At 42.7% G+C, this 19935-nt stretch overlaps 2 protein-coding genes across 8 annotated transcripts in view; one reads left to right on the top strand and one right to left on the bottom strand.

Annotated features, from left to right (window-relative positions):
- ncalda (neurocalcin delta a) overlaps positions 1 to 6042 on the top strand; it is a 60401-nt gene extending 54359 nt beyond the window's left edge. For all 4 annotated transcript variants that reach the window (XM_079165064.1, XM_079165066.1, XM_079165065.1 and 1 more), the window contains 3 exons: positions 1162 to 1267; positions 2447 to 2568; positions 3908 to 6042. In XM_079165064.1, coding sequence (XP_079021190.1) covers positions 1162 to 1267; positions 2447 to 2544 — 204 coding nt within the window. In that variant the 3' untranslated portion in view covers positions 2545 to 2568; positions 3908 to 6042. The remainder of the gene's footprint in view (positions 1 to 1161; positions 1268 to 2446; positions 2569 to 3907) is intronic.
- A 2610-nt stretch (positions 6043 to 8652) lies between these two features.
- On the bottom strand, positions 8653 to 19176 carry LOC306699998 (grainyhead-like protein 2 homolog). Of its 4 annotated transcripts, none has more exons than XM_079164858.1 (15): positions 18876 to 19176; positions 17970 to 18156; positions 17431 to 17850; positions 17264 to 17322; positions 16325 to 16583; positions 16038 to 16149; positions 14862 to 14956; positions 11610 to 11768; positions 11392 to 11449; positions 10998 to 11137; positions 10865 to 10902; positions 10647 to 10735; positions 10458 to 10543; positions 10267 to 10331; positions 8653 to 9856 (listed from the first exon to the last, which is right to left on the bottom strand). In XM_079164858.1, exons 1-15 carry the CDS (start codon positions 18887 to 18889, stop codon positions 9742 to 9744), a joined length of 1896 nt encoding a protein of 631 aa, XP_079020984.1. In that variant the 5' UTR covers positions 18890 to 19176; the 3' UTR covers positions 8653 to 9741. The 4 variants fall into 4 exon arrangements, with proteins under 4 accessions (XP_079020984.1, XP_079020985.1, XP_079020983.1 ...); XM_079164859.1 differs by having other exon boundaries at positions 10647 to 10738; positions 16427 to 16583; positions 18876 to 19175; XM_079164857.1 differs by having other exon boundaries at positions 10647 to 10738; positions 17264 to 17319; positions 18876 to 19175.
- Between the last annotated feature and the right edge of the window lie 759 nt (positions 19177 to 19935).

Genomic DNA, 19935 nt, shown 5'->3' with positions numbered 1-19935 from the left:
TCCAGATGAAACCCACATGTGGGAAAAATGAGCTTAGGTTTTAAATTCAAGATGTGTATTATCACTCCGGTTATACAATCTTGGGAAATAATTTAGCTGGGAGGCTCAAAAACAGAAAGCATACTAAGACAGTACTCGGCATCCGTACTCTACATCGGCAGATATTTGTTGTTGGGAGAAAACGTTGGATCAGTGCATCCTTAGTCTGGACCTGATGCGGTCATAGTTTGCATACGAGTAATCTCTACAAACAGATATCTGCATGTGAACGCAATAGGACAAGAGTTTGGTTCCAGAAGTGTTCTGGTTTCCTCTCGTAGTCCGGGTAGTATTGACCGTCACGTTAGAGCAGGTAAGCGGTCCGCGTGGAGAGCAAAAGAGGATCGTCTGGTAATGATTTCCCTTTTTTATTAGCTAAAAAATAAACTGTCTGCTTGTGAAACGATCCGCTCAGAGACGTTGTCTCTCCAACTCCAGTCTCCCGTCTCAAATTGCTTATTGGACTGGAAACAATGACTGGCCCGGGGAAGAGGAAGTCTCGGCCCAGATATCCGTTATCTGGATGTCCCCTGGCTACAGCGGAACCCCACAAATACTGGCCGTTGCCCCTCGAGGCTAAATAGCAGTCAGACCGATAGCCGATGTGTTCTGAGATTGGCATACAAGCACTGTAATGAGAGCAGCACACTAAGAGAGGATCAGAGAGGCATGACTGTTTAAAACTCTTCCATTTTTCATGAAGGCAGCAATTAGAAATGTACGTTTATCTTAAAAATACAGAACCTCTCATATATGAAATAACAACTGTTCTAACTGTGGGCCAACAGTGTGCTCCTTTATGACTATCATTGCTGAGTAAGAAGTAGGTTTTCAGAAACCATCTATCTTGATAATCAGCTGTTAGAAACTCAGAAAGCTCTTCACAGATGCAATCAAAGAGTTTCTAAAGAATGGCTTTAAAGATGAAACGGTGCATGTGAATCTCCCTCCTTAGACCCCAGTGAGGTTCATCCACTATAGCCATGAGTTCAACATACAACATTCAAATATAGGAAGTGAGCTCTGTGGTTACAGCCAGATAGAGGATATAGTGGGTGTAGAACATAAACCGTTCAGAGATCAGTCGTTGATGATACGTCCTCCCTGGTGTCCCCCCCGTAGGCGATCTATAAGATGGTGTCCTCTGTGATGAAGATGCCCGAGGACGAGTCGACACCCGAGAAGAGGACGGAGAAGATCTTCCGGCAGATGGACACCAACAGAGACGGTAGGCTCAGCGCGTCCGCTGCTGTTTCGTGTGTGTGTGTGTGTGTGTGTGTGTGTGTGTGTGTGTGTGTGTGTGTGTGTGTGTGTGTGTGTGTGTGTGTGTGTGTGTGTGGTGTGTGGTGTGTGGTGTGTGGTGTGTGGTGTGTGGTGTGTGGTGTGTGTGTGTGTGTGTGGGATGTCATAGAAAACTGTAACTCCAAAACATCACGCTGGGCTGAAAACACCAGCAGGTATTTGAAGATGCTTGGATACATACAAAGCTTTTTAAATTCCCTTTTGCTGCTTGCACCAAAACACCAATATTATAATAAAGGAAAATGATATCATTTGGTCTATTAAACGATAGATTTATGGGTTTTAGTGACACAGCAGGCATTTTAGTTGCAAATGTATTGAACAGCTTGTCACTGCCACCGGGTTGCTGTCGTCATTGTCACTGGTTTGTCCGTCGCAGAGCCACTTGTAGTCCAGCCTGAAGCAGCAGTCCATCGACAGCAAACCTCACGTACCACCAGCAATATTAGTCATACGCTAATGCACTGTAGACACCCAGAGAGCCCATTCATACAGCTACAACACTCCAGTGGTGATCCTGAGATGGGAGGAATGACAGAGAGAGATGGACGGGGGTGAGGAATTAGTGTGCTGGGAAGGAGGAGAAGATGTAGCACAAGAGGAGAGAGGGAGAGAGAGAAAGAGAGAGGGAGAGGGAGGGAGAGAGAGAGAGAGAGAAAGTGACAGCAGACCCAGTCTTTTCACCGGGGCGAGAGAGAGGAGCCGCCTCAACACCGCCACCCGTTGGCGGGAAGTGGAACATCGTTAGGATGCACCGAAAGTGGTTGTGAGAACAATCATCTGTTATCATTTCACTAAAGTTCTTTCAAAACCTTTAACCGGGTCGAACCCAATAGCAGCAACCCCCCCCCCCCCCCTCCAGTTCCCCAATGAATTGCACTACAATGGGCAGGTCCTCCTCACAGCATGAGGTAGCCTATGAAGCAGAGGATATAAGCCTTGTTTGACAGAGTAAACCAGCTAATCAGAGAACAGATCCACCAGGAACACAGTTGGTGAAGAACTGTAACACACCCATCATTTCTGCCATTGTTGTCGTTTTCTCTTTTCTGAACAAAGGTAAACAGAAAGAGCTCATTGATGTTTTTGGGGTTGTGTGTTTCAGGTAAGCTGTCTCTGGAGGAGTTCATCAAAGGGGCCAAGAGCGACCCCTCCATCGTCCGCCTGTTGCAGTGCGACCCCAGCAGTGCCGGGCAGTTCTAATACCTGAGAGCTTCAACACAACCTGTAAGGCTTCACACCCGCTATCTTCACACTTCTTTCTTTCTTTTCTTTGTTTGAAACCTGCAACGTGTAACACAGTTCATGGAGGTGAGAGTTCCTGGGAGTCCTCTGGTGTTGTTCCAGGCAGGAGGGAAGCTGTTCAGAGGCTGCGTGCACCGCAGCATGTGGGAGAGGTCATCCACCATGTCACTGGCTTTGTGACTGTTTGTAGTTCATGGACGGACATGAGAGACTTTGTAGGAGGTGGCCTCTTATTTTGGAGCAGTTGCTGACGCAGCTTCTTATTTTTGAAGAGCCCCCGTGTGTAGGAGTCTGAAGTGCTGTGTTTGGCAGTCTTGTAAAGAACCCCAGCATTAAAATCTAAACTCTTCACTAAAGATGAAAAGATGAATTTGTGTTTTGTTTATGAGCTGTTTAGAGGTTTGCCGTCTCCTGAAGTCAACAAGCATTTCTTTAGTTTATCGACTGGAACAGAAGGAACGTCACCTCTCTCTCTGTAGTGGAACATCCATCAGTGGCTGATCTTAGTCAGGTTTTTATGATCTCGTTATCTTGAGACTACCTCGTGGTGCTGGCATCATGAGAAAGATGAGAGAGGTTTGTGAATCATAAAGCTAAAGGTAGTTGTATTCAGTATATTAGTCTTCTACGCTGGACCGCAGCTGCAGGGTGAGTGTGCAGCAGCATCACAGCTCCTCATAAGTGAAGCCAAAACATCTGTATCGCCCCCTGGTGGCTGGCTGCTCGTTTAAGAAGTGCAGAGTTTCTATGAGCGATGCATTTTAAAATTGTATTATCGCAGTCGATCGTGTTCATTTCATCGTGGGAAGCTCAAATCGTAATTGCTTAATTATTTGATTAGTTGTGCTGACATATCGATGTCAGAGATGATTCCAGACCGGTTCTCCCGTGGTATCGCTCCCTTTAGAGTCTCTGATTATATTAGGCCACTAATGTTGCAAATGCTTGAAAATGACTATGTTGTGGTTAATTTGGAGTTGTATGCGCATAAATGTTACAAATGTACCTTTATTTGTCCGGGATTCAGCTGTTTTGTTTATTCAGTCTCACTCGGTAGATTTTCAGAATAAAGCATGTTGTGCACGTTGACCAAACCTGGACCGGACCAGAACAAATCTTGAGAAATCAGTAAATTGGAAACAATTATTAATAACACATGTTGATATTTTCAATTATTTCAACTGAAAACGTTTGATGTATTCAACAGATGAATGTAATAACAAATATGCCATGTTGTTGTTGTTGTTGTTGTTGTTTTGTGTGATATCGTGTCATCATGTGATAATAACCACCTCACTTCCCTCCCTCCGTCTCCTCACAGTGCTTCTTTTGAGGGACTCCACATGCCCCGAACTCTCCACTATGGAGCAGACTGACGATGAAGAATGACGAGCTGACGATGAAGACGACATGCCTTCAACATGCACTGAGGACATCAAGGATGGGCACAGGAGCCAAATTCTCCAGCTTTTTATCAAAACCCTCCAAACCCCAACAAAGACTGAACCTGAAGGCTTTCCCAAACCCTCACACCCCCACTGATTGTAGTTGACCCGGATCCCTCAGTTCTCCCATAGGCATGTCAGAGTATAGAGAAGGGTCGACAGTAGGTTGTGTACATACAGTTTAAAGTGGAGTCTCTGTATCCGTGTCTTTGCTTGGCTCTCTGAGCCCCTTTGAGGCTCCAGCCGGGGCGACACAGAGCCTCAGTCTCTTTAATGTGTATCATAGACAGAGTGTGCATGAGACAACACCAGAGAGAGAGAGAGAGATACGCGATGGTGTTGAATAACAGGACATACTGTAGGTGAGATTATTTCATCTGCAGAGAGGACTTGTGAAGTTTGTCCTTCACTCAGAGCGAGTACTGCTTTTTTCCCCGTTTCCTCTTTTCTACTGTGAGAATGTGTGCGTGTGTTTGTGCATCTTACAAACTCGATAGACTTTGTTTCTTATTTTGTGCTGGGACAAAATGACATGTGACTTGTAATACTATGCTACTATGCATACGTGCCCTGATCAGTAGTTTAGATTTGTGTGACGTCTCACTGATGTGATAAAGAATGAAGCGCATCCCTTTACCCACCATCTGATCCTGTGGCGGTGTATTACTGCGCTCTAGCTCCAGGAGAATAGAAAAGTAGTCTTTGAAGTATTTCAGTACAGTGTAGATATTTTAAAAGCGCACCTACATTTGTAAAGCTCGTTGAGATCGCTCAGTTCATAACAAATGTTGTGAAATCATACAAAAAAAAAGAAATGGTTGATTTAAGGTATTGTGGGATGTCAAGCATGCAAACCAGACCTTTATAGTGTGAAGAACAGAGACACGCTGTTTTTAAACACCGCATGTTGAACAGTCGGGTGCAGCGGTGCATCGACTAAATAACACGTATGCATGTGACTTATGCGCATGTGTGTATTTATGGATTTCAGTGGCTCAACGGTTGCCCGTGCAGCCCTGAGCTGGCTTTCTGTACGTTAGTGTCGTCATCGTTAGTGCTACCAGTAGTCAGTGTTATTGAGCGCGTATGGACTGCCAAAGCTGATGGTTCACCTGAATAACGTCATGGAGGGGGAACGAAGAGAAGCTGTAGAAACAGACCACCGCGCACCACAACGCTGTTTAATGGGGCTGCTGGGTAGTCACAGCTGACTCTCAACTTTCTCTCTCTCTTTCAGTTGAGCTCAATATTTAAATCACCATATAATCGTGTCTGTAACCGGGCCACACACACACTGAGGAGTGAATCCAGATTCTACAGCACACTTTCAATCAACTAGAATCTACAGTTTACAGCATCACGTACAGTACATGACACGCTATTCATGGTCACACATCAGTATCAGTGATGGTCTCACCTTATCTCCCTCCTTCTTTCCTTCACTAAGCTGTCAAAGAAAAGAGTAAAAGAAGCTCCCCCTGAGGTTTTTAAGAAAGTTCACCCCCCCCCCCCCCCCGAATGTACCGGAGCCCTCTCACTTGTTGCATCATTTTCCAATTAGAAAAGCTTTGAATGTTTTACTAAACAACTGCTGTTTTTTGTGAAGGAAAAAGATAATGCAGACAAACAAACCGAGAATCCCAACTACTGCAATGATACTGTCACCATGTGTTGCTTTTATTGTATTTTTATGATTTGTTTCTTCTTCTTTTTTTTTTTAAAAAAGCTATAAAAAAAAAAAAAGAAATTTAAAAGTTACGTCAGGTGTAACATTTCTGTTAAAACACAAAATAGCATCTTGTGGTCAAGTGCCAAATAAAAACAAAACAGTATTGTATACATTTATACTGTACAATTGTTATCTGTTGAACAAAATGTTTGTAATTGTTGCATTTTGTAGGTTTTGTATGGTATCCTGTATTTAGTGACTGCAGTTTTGGAACACGGGATTCTGTATTTTGGTCAACTTTAAAAAGCAAGAATTAAATTTACAATTTATTGTGTGCAAGCATTCATGTGATGTCTGGTTAATTATAATATTGTGGCTTCAGTGTGGCCGATAAAGTTCAGCCTACATTAACTTATTGCATATATATATATATTGTATCGTGGATGTGTTGGCCCATAACTAACAAGACATATGAGAACATACATGTTCTAAAACCCACTCAGTACCATTCTAAGCCAGAAGGTATTTATGAGGATAAGCATGTTTGACAGACAATGAATATTGTCCTCAAAAAAACAGTTTTGGTTCTATTGCTTCTAGTTTTAGTAACGCTGAAATCTGGTCATTCATTCCAAAATGCTGAATGGAAATGAATTATTTGGTAAAGTTTATCCACAGTAGGCCTAACCGCTCTGTCGAGTCAAGAGCATGGCTCGGAAAAGCATATTAATATATATATATATATATATATATATATATATATATATATATATATATATATATATATATATATATATACATATAAAGGATAAATAGGATTTACTTCATGCTGCAGTTGATATCTCGTAGTAACGGAGAAAACTAAAGTCAACAGACATGCTAACAGCTCACTGAGAGCTTTGAGCTAAATGCTAATGTCAGCATGCTAACATGCTGGTAAATATTGAGCTAATAACAGTGCTACATGAAGAGTAGAGAACATGAATGTCTGTACTGAGATATTTCACTAAAAGAAAAGGTAATGGAACCACCGAAGTCAGTAAGATTCATCCTCCATCTAAAGCCCTGTGGTCCTCACAGAGTGGTGTGAATGCTGGCTGCTGAAAGGCGCTAACCCGGGTTCCTCACTTCAGTGAAGCAGCTGAAGATGATGAATGAGTCAGCAAAGTGGGATGTGGGTGGGTCAAAATTTAAAAATCTCAATCAGCGGTTTTAAATGTTTTCAGAAATTATAGATGGGATTTAAAAGTTGTGTTTAACTCCTGATGTATACCAGGAAATCAACCGGAGCAGACAAACCTGATTAGTTCTTTTTAAAGCATTCCATTTATCTCTGAACAAATAACAGACATATTTAATCTTTCCATTTCAGCTGGTATAATTCCCAGTATCTTGAAGTCAGTTTATGCGATTCCTTTGTACAAGGGAGGACACAACAGCAATCAATGAACAGTAATGTAAAGCCAGAGTATAGTATATCAAAACAGTCATGAACAGTCAGGAGTCCTAAAAGAAGCTATAGTTTGGGATGTCATAGAAAATCATAAAAAAGCCGTGATATGATATGTCATAACATATGGTGTGTCAAAAAGTCGTCATGTTGTATCTAAAAAAAATCATAGTGTAGTGTAGCATAAATTCATAGCAAAGTGTGTCAAAGAATCTTAGTATAGTAAAAACATAACGGGATGATCGTCAAAAAAGTCATTCAAAAGGTTTAATAATATGTCAACAAAACCAAGTGAAGAAGTCTGTAGAACATGTCAGACATGAATATGACTGTTTCATGAGGTTCTCAATGTTCTATACTATCACTTATTTCAGACATACTATACTAGGAATTGACTGTTTTAGAACATACTTCACCATAACTTATTTCACCATAATATACTATGCCTTTTTCTGACTCTTTTTGACATACTATATTATGACTTTTTTACATATTATGCGACTATTTCATGACGTTTTTTAACGTACTAAACTATAACTTTTTCATGATAACTTTTTTCGTGACCATGACTTCTTCGATACATTTTACGATTACTTTCTTCAACACACTATACTGTGACTTTTTCATGACTTTTGACACTATATTATGACTTTTTTCGGACTTTTTCTAACATACTAACTAAACTATGTCTTTCTGACATAATATACTGTGACCTATTCCTGACTTACTATACTATGACTATTTCAACATACTGTACTATGACTTCAAGAAGGATATATTTCTGTGGAGGTCCTATAAAATGTTTGTATATACAATAACTACATGTGTAACTGATACAGCTTTTTCTATAAATGGAACACAGGCTTTAAACTAAAAATGAGCTGTGTATATATATATATATATATATATATATATATATTTAGAATAACTTGTCATGTCTATACGTTGTTGTCTTTCGAACTCCACAGAATTTGAAAGCTCATCTGATTTAATAATTATGTATGACACATTTTATGTCTGATACAAATGAATGTGAACATTAGGGCACCGACATGTAAACATGATTATCGTTGAATGCATCATGTTGCATCTGAGTACTTATCACTGTGTGTAGCTGTTGCCTCCGCTGGTCACAAACTGCTCTCTGAAATCATTTGTCTTGACATTTGATACTAAAATCGTACCATTGTACACATTCCAGGTGAGGAATAACCCATGAATAATAACAACTTTTGGGTTTCGAGGTTATGAAAATTAAAAACCCAGAGGTTGGGCTGCATTAAGAACATATTAAGCATTTATAATTGCATTTGTTCCCAAAAATAATGGATAAAAAACAACCACAGTGGGTTTTTTAACCTGGTAACCAGAAATATGCTCTTGTTAGTGGTTTACATGATTTATAAATATTAGTAGCTGATTATTAACTGTTAATAAAGCCATTAATTACAAGCCTTTATAAAGGGTGCCTTATCAGAAAGTGGTAAAAAGCAAGACAAGTGACTGCTTATAAAACTATATTTATTGACTCATTCAAAAGACTGTACATCATGGAGTAAATGAAGGATCAGTGTGGTGAAGACAGGCAGTGGGTTGGAAAAGAGCAATAAGCATTGGATTGTGTAAATGGATGCAGCAGTTGGGCCCCATAAGTCCCTCACTAATGTCCTATATACTAATGACTACAGTCTCTTCAGTGGAAGGAAAGACAATCAACACATGCACAGAGGAAGCCAAACAGTTTAACAGCATCCTGGAGACTCACTGTCTGGCTCCATAATGGTGTCTCAGCATGTGATCACTATCTGGGATAACCGATATTTCACTGGCATCAACTGGAATCACTTAGTCTGCAGTACATGTGGCCAATCAATTAAACAAAGATGGACAACCAAGAAAGATAAGAGCAAGTTCATTTTGACTTAGAAGCATGGCATGACAGCAGTTTGAGACACATCTAAAAAAAGAATTATGTACATACAAAACAATAAGCCATGTACCTTGATATGTTGAGTGCCAGCATAAAATGTTGCATTGACTTGCTTTGAAGCAAGAAACTTTACATCAGTTGAAGTCATTTTAAAGCTTCCACCACTAGTAGGGCTAACGGGACAGAAGGCAGACGGCACAGAGGAAGCAAGCAGCAGTCCCTGCTGTTAATTCAATAAGACCACTGTACGCTGTGTCGTCTTCTTCCTGTGAAACCACAGGAGGCTGGCTGGGTGCTTTAAGGTGACCTGGATAAAGGCCTCTCTTTTGAAGGACCAAGTATTAACAAGTTAACTCCAATCGGCTACTCGAGACTTCTGCGGGTAGTTACCCGGGAAATATCATGGAAGTGTCCAAATGATGGAAACCTCCTACAGCAGGTCGTGTAGTAAGCGGGTACTGCAGCAGGTGAGGTGAAGGTGGATTTTGCCTGGTGGAGTTTAGCCGAACTACGCGGCCGCCCTCAAGGAACACATTTTGGCGCCATCGTCTAATACTGCTAGCAGCGTTCACAATTGCTGCACATGGCGCGGCTGAAGCCGGGGATCACCACTGCCCGACAACGCGACGACTGGTGAGCACAGCGCTGTGGCCGACAGCGGTCAGATTTCTGACAGAGTGACGCGCAAAGATTCTGCTGAGCCGTCAATAGCTAGGATGAAGGTGTCCTCGTTGGAGTAGTGCTGGATGATGTTGTCGTCCATGTTCACCAGGACCCTGAGGAAGACCAAACACGTTAACAGTCAGGAGCGCCTGGGTTACTTGAAGGCGTGTAATCTGCATGTTATGGTCATTTCGGCCCATCACTTTGGTCAAGACTACACAACTATTTAAAAAGGGGCCAGTGTGTAGCATTTAGGGGTAGTATTGGTAATAATATAACATTATTAAATATGTTTTCTATCGTGTATAATCACCTGAAAATAATATTTTGCCACAAGAAATGTCTCCGGTGATCCCCCTGCCACTGTGAGGTGGTGGCTTTCTGCTTTTTAGTGAAGTGCCTCAACAACTGTTTTGAAGTCTACTCTTAGACGTTAGCATGTAGCTCAGCCCCACGGTGCCTCTGTACAGCCGCACAGTGGCTGAACACTCTTAGTCTTGTTTCAATAGTTTGACTCACTCACCCTTTTTTGCTTTTTTGGTAAACTTTGACCATCTTTGCAAGAGGTACTGCATATTTCTCTGAGATCTGTGAAACACAGAGAAGAAAACAAGTGCATTGTTAACATGTTGAAGCACCATGAGGCACGAAATGTATCATTACTATTCCTTGTGTTTGTATTGTTTCAGAGTAAAGCAGCTCATCAATACTCACTGCCTCCATCAATGCCTTTAGGGTTGGGGTGCGCAGCATTAGGGCATCAAACACTTCATCACTCTCCTTCCTCACATACAGCAGAACTGATGAGGGAATGGAATAAACAAGGCATTCAAATCCATTCAGTTACATTATACTGTATGAGACCAAAACCCTGTAATGACAGACAAACCAACATTTACCAACCTTTCCTTTCCGGTTCCACTTTGGACTTCTTGGGCTGAGGTGGACGGACGTCTTCTTCAGCGGCAGATGACGTCCTTTTCACAAGGACACTTCTGAAACACACACAGTCGTCGTCAACATCATCATCAACATTTAAAGGGAAAATTACTGGAACTCTAACAAGTGGATTTTTCACATGGAGATCATTAAAGGTGTGAAAAGGACAGTATGATACGCACCCATCTCTGTTGCCCTCTTCAGTGTTGACAGCAAACACCTGCAAATGGAGTAGAAAGGCAACATGAGGTACACTGTAGGACCTGAGTGTGTGCGTGTGCGTGTTAGACAATGAGACAGGGAGGGGTCCCTCACCTGCCCGGCTCTCTGCATGTTTCCAAAGTAGACATCAGGAATGAAGAGGACAGGCTGGGAGTCCAGGTCCATCATGGTTTTGAACAGCGTGCTGTCAGCCCTCCTGCAGGGAGAGGTCAGCCCTGCGCTGCCATTTTTCCCTAAACCAGAGCGAGAGTGTGAACTCAGCATCTGTTGCCAGGCAACCACTCCTAGTGCAGGTCTGATATGGTTTTGGTTGCATTTCGCTGGCTTTTGAGTCTTTTGCCACTTCCATTCACTTCCACTGATTTCAAATCAAGCTCACAAACATTATTTCTGTACGTGATGTACATGTGAGGTATATGTAATTCATATTTTATTAATTAGCCAAACTGAAGAAGTAAGAAAAAAAAAAAAGAAAGAATGTTTTTACCTTTCATCCTCTTCCTGAGCTGCTTCTTCTCCTCATCTCGAAGCTTCCTCTCAGCGCCCTGCAGAAAGATAGAAGGCGTTGACGGGACAGAAAACACAAGAGTCTGCTCAAAGACAGCCAGCGTAAAGCAAACAAAAGAAAAGTTGATCAAAGTCGTACTGAGCCGCTCTTTGCTGAGCAGACCAGAGAACTGACTTGTGCCAGCAGGACTTCCTCACCTTGTCGCAGAAGACCTTGATCTGAGCGAAGGCCCTGTGGATGGGCCTGCTGCTGCAGCTGTTGTAGCTGTAGGTGTCGATCTGGATTATCAGAGGCATCCCCTTCACGCCCTTCTGCGAAGAGAAGTCTGTGCTCAGACAGTTCGCAGAGATGAAGACCTAGGAAGCAGAAAGAAGTCAGAAAATGTCTGGAGTTCTGTGACTTAAAACAAGCCGTGTGAAAGATGATACATCACGGTGCACCTGTTAAATGGGATGAACTGCAATGAACTCTTGATTTAGAAGACGGTGTGTTTGGCGTGCAGAAACACTGAACTACTCTTCGCTACCACATCGCGCTGTCTCGGAGCTAAATAATGCAGCAGAGCTGCTGAATCATTTAAAAGCTTGTGAGAGGAAAAAAAAGGAAATTCACAAAATTTCATCCAAGTTCCAGTACAGTCACAAAACTTATCTAAACCATTAAGTTTACACTTTTAATGATACTAATGGTTGTCTTTGCACATTCGGCTGCATGACGGAACAGATTCCCGCTATGATTAATGATGATGCCAAAACATCTGAACCAACATAAACTCCTGTTGAACAGGTCCGACAGCCTGAGCAACAGGTCGGCGGAGACGGATAACGGTAGAGATTCCTCACCGCGGCTCAACAGCGAATGTTCCCACTACATGGCGTCAACTGCATCGTGCCTGAACCTGCAGAGGTGAGGGCTGATTGCTGGAAAGGCCTGAAGCACACTTGAGCCTCCTACACACCTCCACAAATTCACACCTCCACAGACCCAAGCCATTTCATTTCCTCCAGAAGCACTGGACGTGTTGCTGCTAGCATCTGTGTGTGTGTTTGTGTGTGTGTGGGTGTGTGTGTGTGTGTGTGTGTGTGTGTGTAGGAGGCTTGTTGTGTGTGCACATACTGAACTTTCAAATGCCTTCCTAAAAAGAGAAAGGTTCACGAGGGCACCGGTAAGTGGCTGTTCGGTGCCATCCTCTCAACCAGGCACAAACAAACAAACACAACCAAAAAACACAGAGTCATGCAGCAGGAAGCAGCTCATCTCCCCTGCAAACACATTCCACGCTCCCATTACAATGAGGTTGTTGCTTGGCAACAGCAGAGCCAGGCCAAAAAAATAAAATAAGAATAATTTGATCCAAAAATAACAATTTTGCACGTCAGCGTCTTCAGAGCCTGATTGGACATCCAATTAGGTTTGGGAGAACCTAAATGTGTAGGTGGCACAGAGAGAAAGAGACGCGACAGCAGCGACATGCGAGCACACAGACGTCCTCACAATAACACAGGTGTTCTTCCTCCACCTCTTCCACATGCGTTCCAGCAGGCTCTGGTCCTGTGTGGGGGCTCAGGAGGAGCGTCAGTGTGCAGCAGCGAGGCTGATAATGATCATCTGGTTTCTGACAGCATAGCCAAGCACTGACATCCACAATCAACACACCCAGAGCCTCACCCTGCTCAACCACCAGCATTCAAGACTGGAATACTCTGGTGAGGCTTTACTTCTATCATAATATTAAAGATGATCTCATTGATATTCAGTGCAATGAACTGTTCTATTTACCACATGAGTGACGCTTAAGGGATGGAGGGCATTTAGGAACGTAGGAGAGGGAACTTTTCTTTATTTTAGCCTTCTCTTGCCATGTTAGTTACAAGTAATCTCTATAAACAGATTCCGATATATGAATGCAGAATCAACGGGACAAGTCTTTGGTATCGGAAGCGTTCTAGTTTCCTATCGTAGTCCGATTGGCCGATCGTGCTTTGGTTCAATGTGGGTTAAAAGGTTTGTGCGGAGAGCAACAGTGGCTGAGCGCATTGGCTGAAATGCAATATGGGAATCCACCGACAATGATTTTGTTTTCTTTATTAGTTTAAACCTGTGCTTGTTAACTGGCTACTCGTGAAACAATCCGAAGTTAGACGTCGTCTCTCAGCTCCAGTCTCACGTCTCAAGTTGCTAATCGGAGTGTAAACAACGACCGCCGCACGGAAAAGGAAGTCTTGGTCAGGGTATCTGATGAAACCCCAGGAATATTGGCCCTTGCCCCCAGAGGCTAAATTGTCATCAGACCAATAGCCAATGGGTGATGAGATTGAGTTACAAATGACTGTAAAGTGCACAGTGGGTCACCACAGCTATTTCATCCAGAGGGGAACTTCATTGTTTTATGCCAAATTTGATGGTAGTCCATCCAATACTTGTCGAGACATTTCACTCGAAACCAAATATGATGACACTAGATGAAAAGTCATCGAAATAAAAGGATGTGGCGGTTTACCATTCAGAGGGTGTCTACTGAAAGGATGCAACTTGCATTATGGGAAGTGTAGGATCAAGTGTTTTGGGCTAGAAGTCAGGAGGATCCCTCCCCCTCATCACCGGAGAGCTGCTTGATGAAACATAGCAAGCTGCAACAACTAGTGTTGAGAAGATGGAATGTGTGTAGAAGTACATGTTTTAACTGTAGCTGCTTTCCATCTACACAAAGTCAGCAGTACCTTCTCAAAAGAATTGTGCATTACTGTGGTCAGGTGTACAACAAGCGTATTCTTTTGTGAGAGGCAACATCAGGCTTGACTTAACCACTGCTTTCCTAACGTTGTAAAACAAAATGTAGTAAATAAATACAATAATATAAATGTATTGAATTGATCCAGCTATTTGAGCCAGCATCGGTGCATCTCTAACCTGGACACACTAAAAACAAGGAAGTGTGGAATGAAGGTTTATGCCAAACAGTAAATATTTATCCACAAACCCATGAAGCTGCAATTACCTCTCTTACAATGAGGCTGTTTGTGGAGTTCTCATTAACAATCTCCTCCTGGGCCCAAAACACCCCGAGGGTGAGCTGCTGCTGTGTGTGTGTGTGTGTGTGTGTGTGTGTGTGTGTGTGTGTGTGTGTGTGTGTGTGTGTGTGTGTGTGTGTGTGTTTAAACCTTGTTTGCCAATTGTCTTTATCCAACTCCACCTTTACAAAAGGGGGGGCATATGCTCCAACTATTCTGTGGTTTCATGGAGCAAACTCCCCCACAAGTGGCTGTGAGTTTCGTACTGACAAAAGGAAAGAAAAAATATGGCAAAACTGAGTTAACTGCTTGAGTGGGTGTGAAGTGAAGGTAGAAGAACAAACAGTGCTCGCTGTGTCATTTGGCTTGCTTCAATCATTTCCTGCTTTGACTTAAAACAGCACCCCGCCCCGCCCGTTTCCTCTGTTGCTTTTGTACCTGGGCTTCTTCGCTGACGTCCCATGTGAAAGAGACGGCATTGTAGGCAATTTCTTCCACGTTCCCGATCGTGTTGAAGCTCTCCTTGTAGTCGGCTGCAGATGCAAAGTGAAGATCAGAGAAAACCGTTTCAGTGGGCGTTTTGTGTCGGACCTAATTTTAACATTTCGGGGCTTTTTCAAAAATACAATACAACAAAAAAATATTACATTACAAGCAACAAAGCAAACATTTTAAATCCCTAAGGACTCACTTAAGCATGATTAGCATTTTATTGTTGGAACTGGCCATGGTGGAACTACTACTTTATATACTTTTGGGCAGTTTAGTCCACTAGTATTAGTTTTTTTTCTTTTTTTTTTTACATTTTCTCAAATTTCTGCCTTTTTTTTTTAACGATATTGGCCCTTGAACACCTCATTTAATTAAACAAACCTGAGAGTCTGGTGGAACTGCTCAAAACTCAGATACTCATATATATTTTTTATAAGGGGTCACAGGCCTAAAAGGTTAGAAACCACTGGTTGAATTTACAACGCATTCATTTTTAAGTTTATCTCACATACAGTGTCTATATCATAATCTGGCATAATCTTTTCCCCCGTGTAACCAAATTGCCAACAAATCAAGTTCCAAATTAGTAAAAAGAATGCCATAAGGCTATTGTTACCTCCTAAAACGTCTCATCGCATAGGTTTATTCCCACCCACACGCGTTAGGTTACAGATTTGACCATGATGCTGGCATGAACTTGCCACAGACAAACCCACCATGGTGTCTGACATCTCTGCCTCATTCCATTGAGTTTCCAACCACAGGTTGAGGCCTGTCTGTTGCTGATGGTACAGGATATGGCTCCAGTCCAGGCCTCCGCCTATTTCTCCTGTTAACGTCTATGCAAATGAGAACCCATTGGCTGTCTATTCACAGCGCTCCTGTGGGAATCGAGGATTGACAGTTATTCAAATTGAGTCGGGTTTAACCTCGGGATATGTGGCAGGATCCTCGAGGAGGCTCCTGCAGGTTTGCCACCTGTTTACGCTCTCCTTTTTTTAACTCTGTAGTTTTGTGGAGCTTAGGTGTCTAAATATCTATATCTAAGTGTGTATCTGGGCCTTTTCCTGTTCCACCTGCAAACCCCCCATCAGGCAGACTTGATGACAATAATCATCTTACCAATGTCCAGGACTCTCTGTTTGGCAGTGTGCTGACGGGAGTGCCAGTATTTCCAATTCTTCAGCTGCTCGTCTCTGCACTTGTCTTCCCCAAAGACGACCATGATAACACTCTGAAATAGAAACGAAGATATACAAAATGTATTACAGTATAATCAGGTCCAAGCAGAGTCAAAATGAATCAAAAACTATATTACATTTCAGAGTGTAACAAGATTTCACGCTACCCGACAACAAGCTAAATGTAGAACCCTCAGTCCTCTCCATGAACTACGGCCCCTCCCTCACCTGTACAATACTGTCCCGCTGCCGCTCAGAGCCTCCCATGGTGCATTGCTCATTACTGGACGGGCCCCCATCGGGCCCCCGTGACGGCGTGGGTCCACTCACCCGCACTTTGCCTCTGGGCTGACATTGGGACGATCTGAAGCCGGCCTTCGACAGTCTCAGAGCGTAGAACTGGCCCCGGTTCAGGTAAGCCATGGGTCCTTCTCCCTGCCACGGCCGCAGCGACATGCTGGCCTCCAGACAGTACTGGAAGCTGCCACTGTGAGAACATAAGCATGTGTGTGGGGCAATATTGATTTATATATATATATAATTATTATTATTAATTTTTTTTATTGAGTAAATTGAGCTTGAGAAGAAGACTGATGCAGCAAGAACTTGTTCTAATGGCTCTAAACAAACATTTATCAAAAGTATGCAACAGCACAACTTCTAAATGATACTTCTGGTTGCATGTTTCTTATTGTCAGCAAATACCATGAAAAGATCAAACCAACAATCACTGTATCTACTAACAAGTATTATGTGTGTATCCAAATCGTGGTGTATCTTATTCCTTGGTGCCATAGCGCTCTGACCGAAATAAAAAGAAAACACATCATTGCACTGGCTTATATGTTCCTCCATGACCATGAACACACACACACACACATTTTAGTTTTTTAGTTTTGACTGCCTTACAGTAAATTCTCACTACAGCAAATGTGCATTAATCCAACTGAAAATAGTCCCCCACAAACAGCACTTACTCCTGTGAGTAAGCTTTGCTAAAGAAAACTACAGTGCCCAGCTATGTTGGGAAATGACTGAGGCTTTCATTTAAAAAAATGAATCTATATTCATGTGACCCAGGTTAAGAGAGAGTTCTTGCTCAGAAGGAATGAACCCAAAGCATATGGATGTTTAATGTTTTCCCTCATCTGTGAGTTTTTAACTTACGTTGGTGGGCTGTGGTGGGACTCATCAACTCCTGAGGAGGGACTCCTGTGGTACATCTGCTAAAGAAAATATATGCGACATATAATGCACAGGACTGTCACTTATGGAGCAAACGTGAACCCGGTTTACAAAGCAAGACATCACCCTTCATGTATAACAAGTCTCACCTCTCCTTCTACAGCGTCCTCATATGTGCTGTCTGGAGTGCCTCTGTGTTCATCTTTCAAGCACCCGGCGCGGGACAAATCATAGTGGCTCTGCTCGTAAGCCATCCTCATCTCCTCTCTGGGTTCCTCTCGGTACGACCCTCCAGATGTCTGGGCCTCTGTCTTGACCAGAGCCAGAGCCGCCCCACCTCCACCTTTACAATCTCCTCCTCTGGGGTCTCCTGCGAGGCAGGTGGCTCCATACCTGGAGCCCTGATGTTCTGCAGCGGTGTTGTTGTTTAGGGAGAGGTTGACGGGCATGGATCTGAGAGCCTGAAGATGGTAATCTAGAATTTCCAGGTTACCGCCGTTCTCAGGCCCAATCGGAGGAGGCTCTGTGGGTTTAACAGCGCTTGAGGCACATCTCCTCTCTCTGGGAACCTGACATGGTTATAGCAAATATTTAAAAAAAATTGAACTGAAACATACTGAATACATTATGTGGAAATTGTCTTTATTATATCATAATTTCATTGGCTGCAATGTCAAGCTTTCCACACCTTGTAGTAGTCGTACAGCAGTCCCAGTGCTGCTGCGCTGTCTTCGTCTCCGTTGATGCTCATCATGGCCTTGGTGGCAGCGGTCAGCGGGTTCTCCAGGTAGCTCCTCCATGCTTCGTCCTCGCTGCTCGGCACTCTGCGAGAGGGCACCAGCACGTCGTTGGGTACCACCACCACCAGCCGTTTACTGGGAGGACGGGGGGGTAATGGGAAGAGACGACAAGCCATGTTGTTACTGCAAAGCCAATGTGTCATTAACAGAAGCCGCGGCTGCCAAGCCGCCGTGTCTGCCCCAGGCTGTTTCTCACCAAACGTCAACTTCATTTGCCCGGTACGTGTGTGTTAATGTAAGTTCACTCCTGTATGCCACATTTAAATAACTCAACTGTACTGGTTTAATTCTGAAAATGTCAGAAAGCTGACATAAGAGTTATTTCTAAATATGTCATTTTTGAGACATCATTCAAAGAGGATGTAAGAAGGGCACACGTTGAACAATATTTCAATATAATATTTACACAAACACACATACAGACAGACATATATATTTATAGTGAAACAAAACATTTTGTAATAATTATAGTGCATACAAAAACAGTAACGCTTAACAAGACCTCATTAAATTACAGTAATGGTTCTCCTATTACACAATCACTATGATATTACCAGCATATTCATTTTGGATATTTCTGAAATGGAATCTATACCAATAGAAATTCCTCCTAATCAAATAGATGTTGAAGGCAACTATAGAAATGATGTAGGGTTTTTTTCAATGAGAAAGCCTGTTATGCCTATGTGTAAAACAACTATGAAACCAAAGACATACGAAATGTTTTAAGCACGTATAAATTGAAGTTAAACTGACAGGCGTTACTGCTCGCAGTAATAATGACTTTGTCTTACCTGTCCAGGTCCATGTTGCCTACAGGACTCTCAGGTGTTTTCTAGGACTAGCTTGAGAAACTGGACTTTCTAGTTAGTGCAGGTAAGTTTGCGTGGGAGAGTGACAAAACTAGGCGTGCAAGAGGCTGGCTCTATTTAACCTCTCAGTCAAAACACCCAATGAAATCCTCTGTAACCTTGCGCTCTAAGGTATATTCAGATGCCTGTGATGTCAGGTCAAAATTGAGGCTACGCTGACAACAGAAAAAAAGAAGCTACGTTTCTTGGACGTGCCAGGTTTCGATCCTGTTTGGCAAAGTTCGTAATTTAAAGAGATTGGTGTACTACTGCCGTCTGCAGCAGCCGCACAGGCAAGATAAACAAGGAAACGACAATTGCATGGCTGATTGGATGGATGTTTCTACACAGGTGGTATAGTCGTTCCTCCATTGGTGAACGAGGAGGAGAGGGGGCGTGGCCTGCAATGAGCGAAAAGCGGTCACGCCGATATTGAAATTCAGTTTCAACGTGTTGTTGCGCTCTGGAGGCGGTGAGCAACAAAGTGATGTGTGACAACATGCACTCTTCTTGCTCAGTTGGGCCACGGACATTATGTCCGAATTTTGACAGAAAATGGCAGATAATCAGAGGTAAAGGGATTTTTACTGGTAACCCCTCCCTCTTAGTTGATGATGAGACTTAAATGTATGATAAATATAACCACAGTGAAAAGGAAAAGAGTGCCTGTAGGTTTAAGGTTTGTAATACATACGCGTGTATGCCAGACAAATATTGTCTTTATCATCATTGTACAGCTGTTAATATGCAGCAAGAGGAAAGTATAGTAGTTGGTGTGAGTAAACTTCGCCTTATTGTTGTCTGTACCGTGACACCTTGTGGTAGGCATTTCAATTTGCACCATGCAGACTGAAAATGTTACTCATATTTATTCTTCCACAAATGTGGTTGGCTATGTGCATTGATTTTAGAAAGATGTTTTGTATCGGTTAAGTGCTGATATACGCTCACAAACCTTGGTGCATTCGTATTTCGTATTATTTGATTGTTTTTTTAAGCCTTT

Source organism: Pholis gunnellus, assembly GCF_910591455.1.
Source record: "Pholis gunnellus genome assembly, chromosome: 8".
NCBI lineage: Eukaryota > Metazoa > Chordata > Actinopteri > Perciformes > Pholidae > Pholis > Pholis gunnellus.
Note: the sequence above shows the minus strand (reverse complement) of the source record. Positions and strands in the feature narration are given on the sequence as shown.

What these genes read in the sequence shown, in the direction of transcription:
- LOC306699998 (XM_079164856.1), bottom strand. An exon ending in ACAGAGAGTCCTGGACATTG is followed by an intron (nt 14,957 to 16,037) that starts GTAAGATGATTA and finishes TTGCATCTGCAG; the next exon opens with CCGACTACAAGGAGAGCTTC. An exon ending in AGTGGAACCGGAAAGGAAAG is followed by an intron (nt 10,544 to 10,646) that starts GTTGGTAAATGT and finishes TTCCCTCATCAG; the next exon opens with TTCTGCTGTATGTGAGGAAG.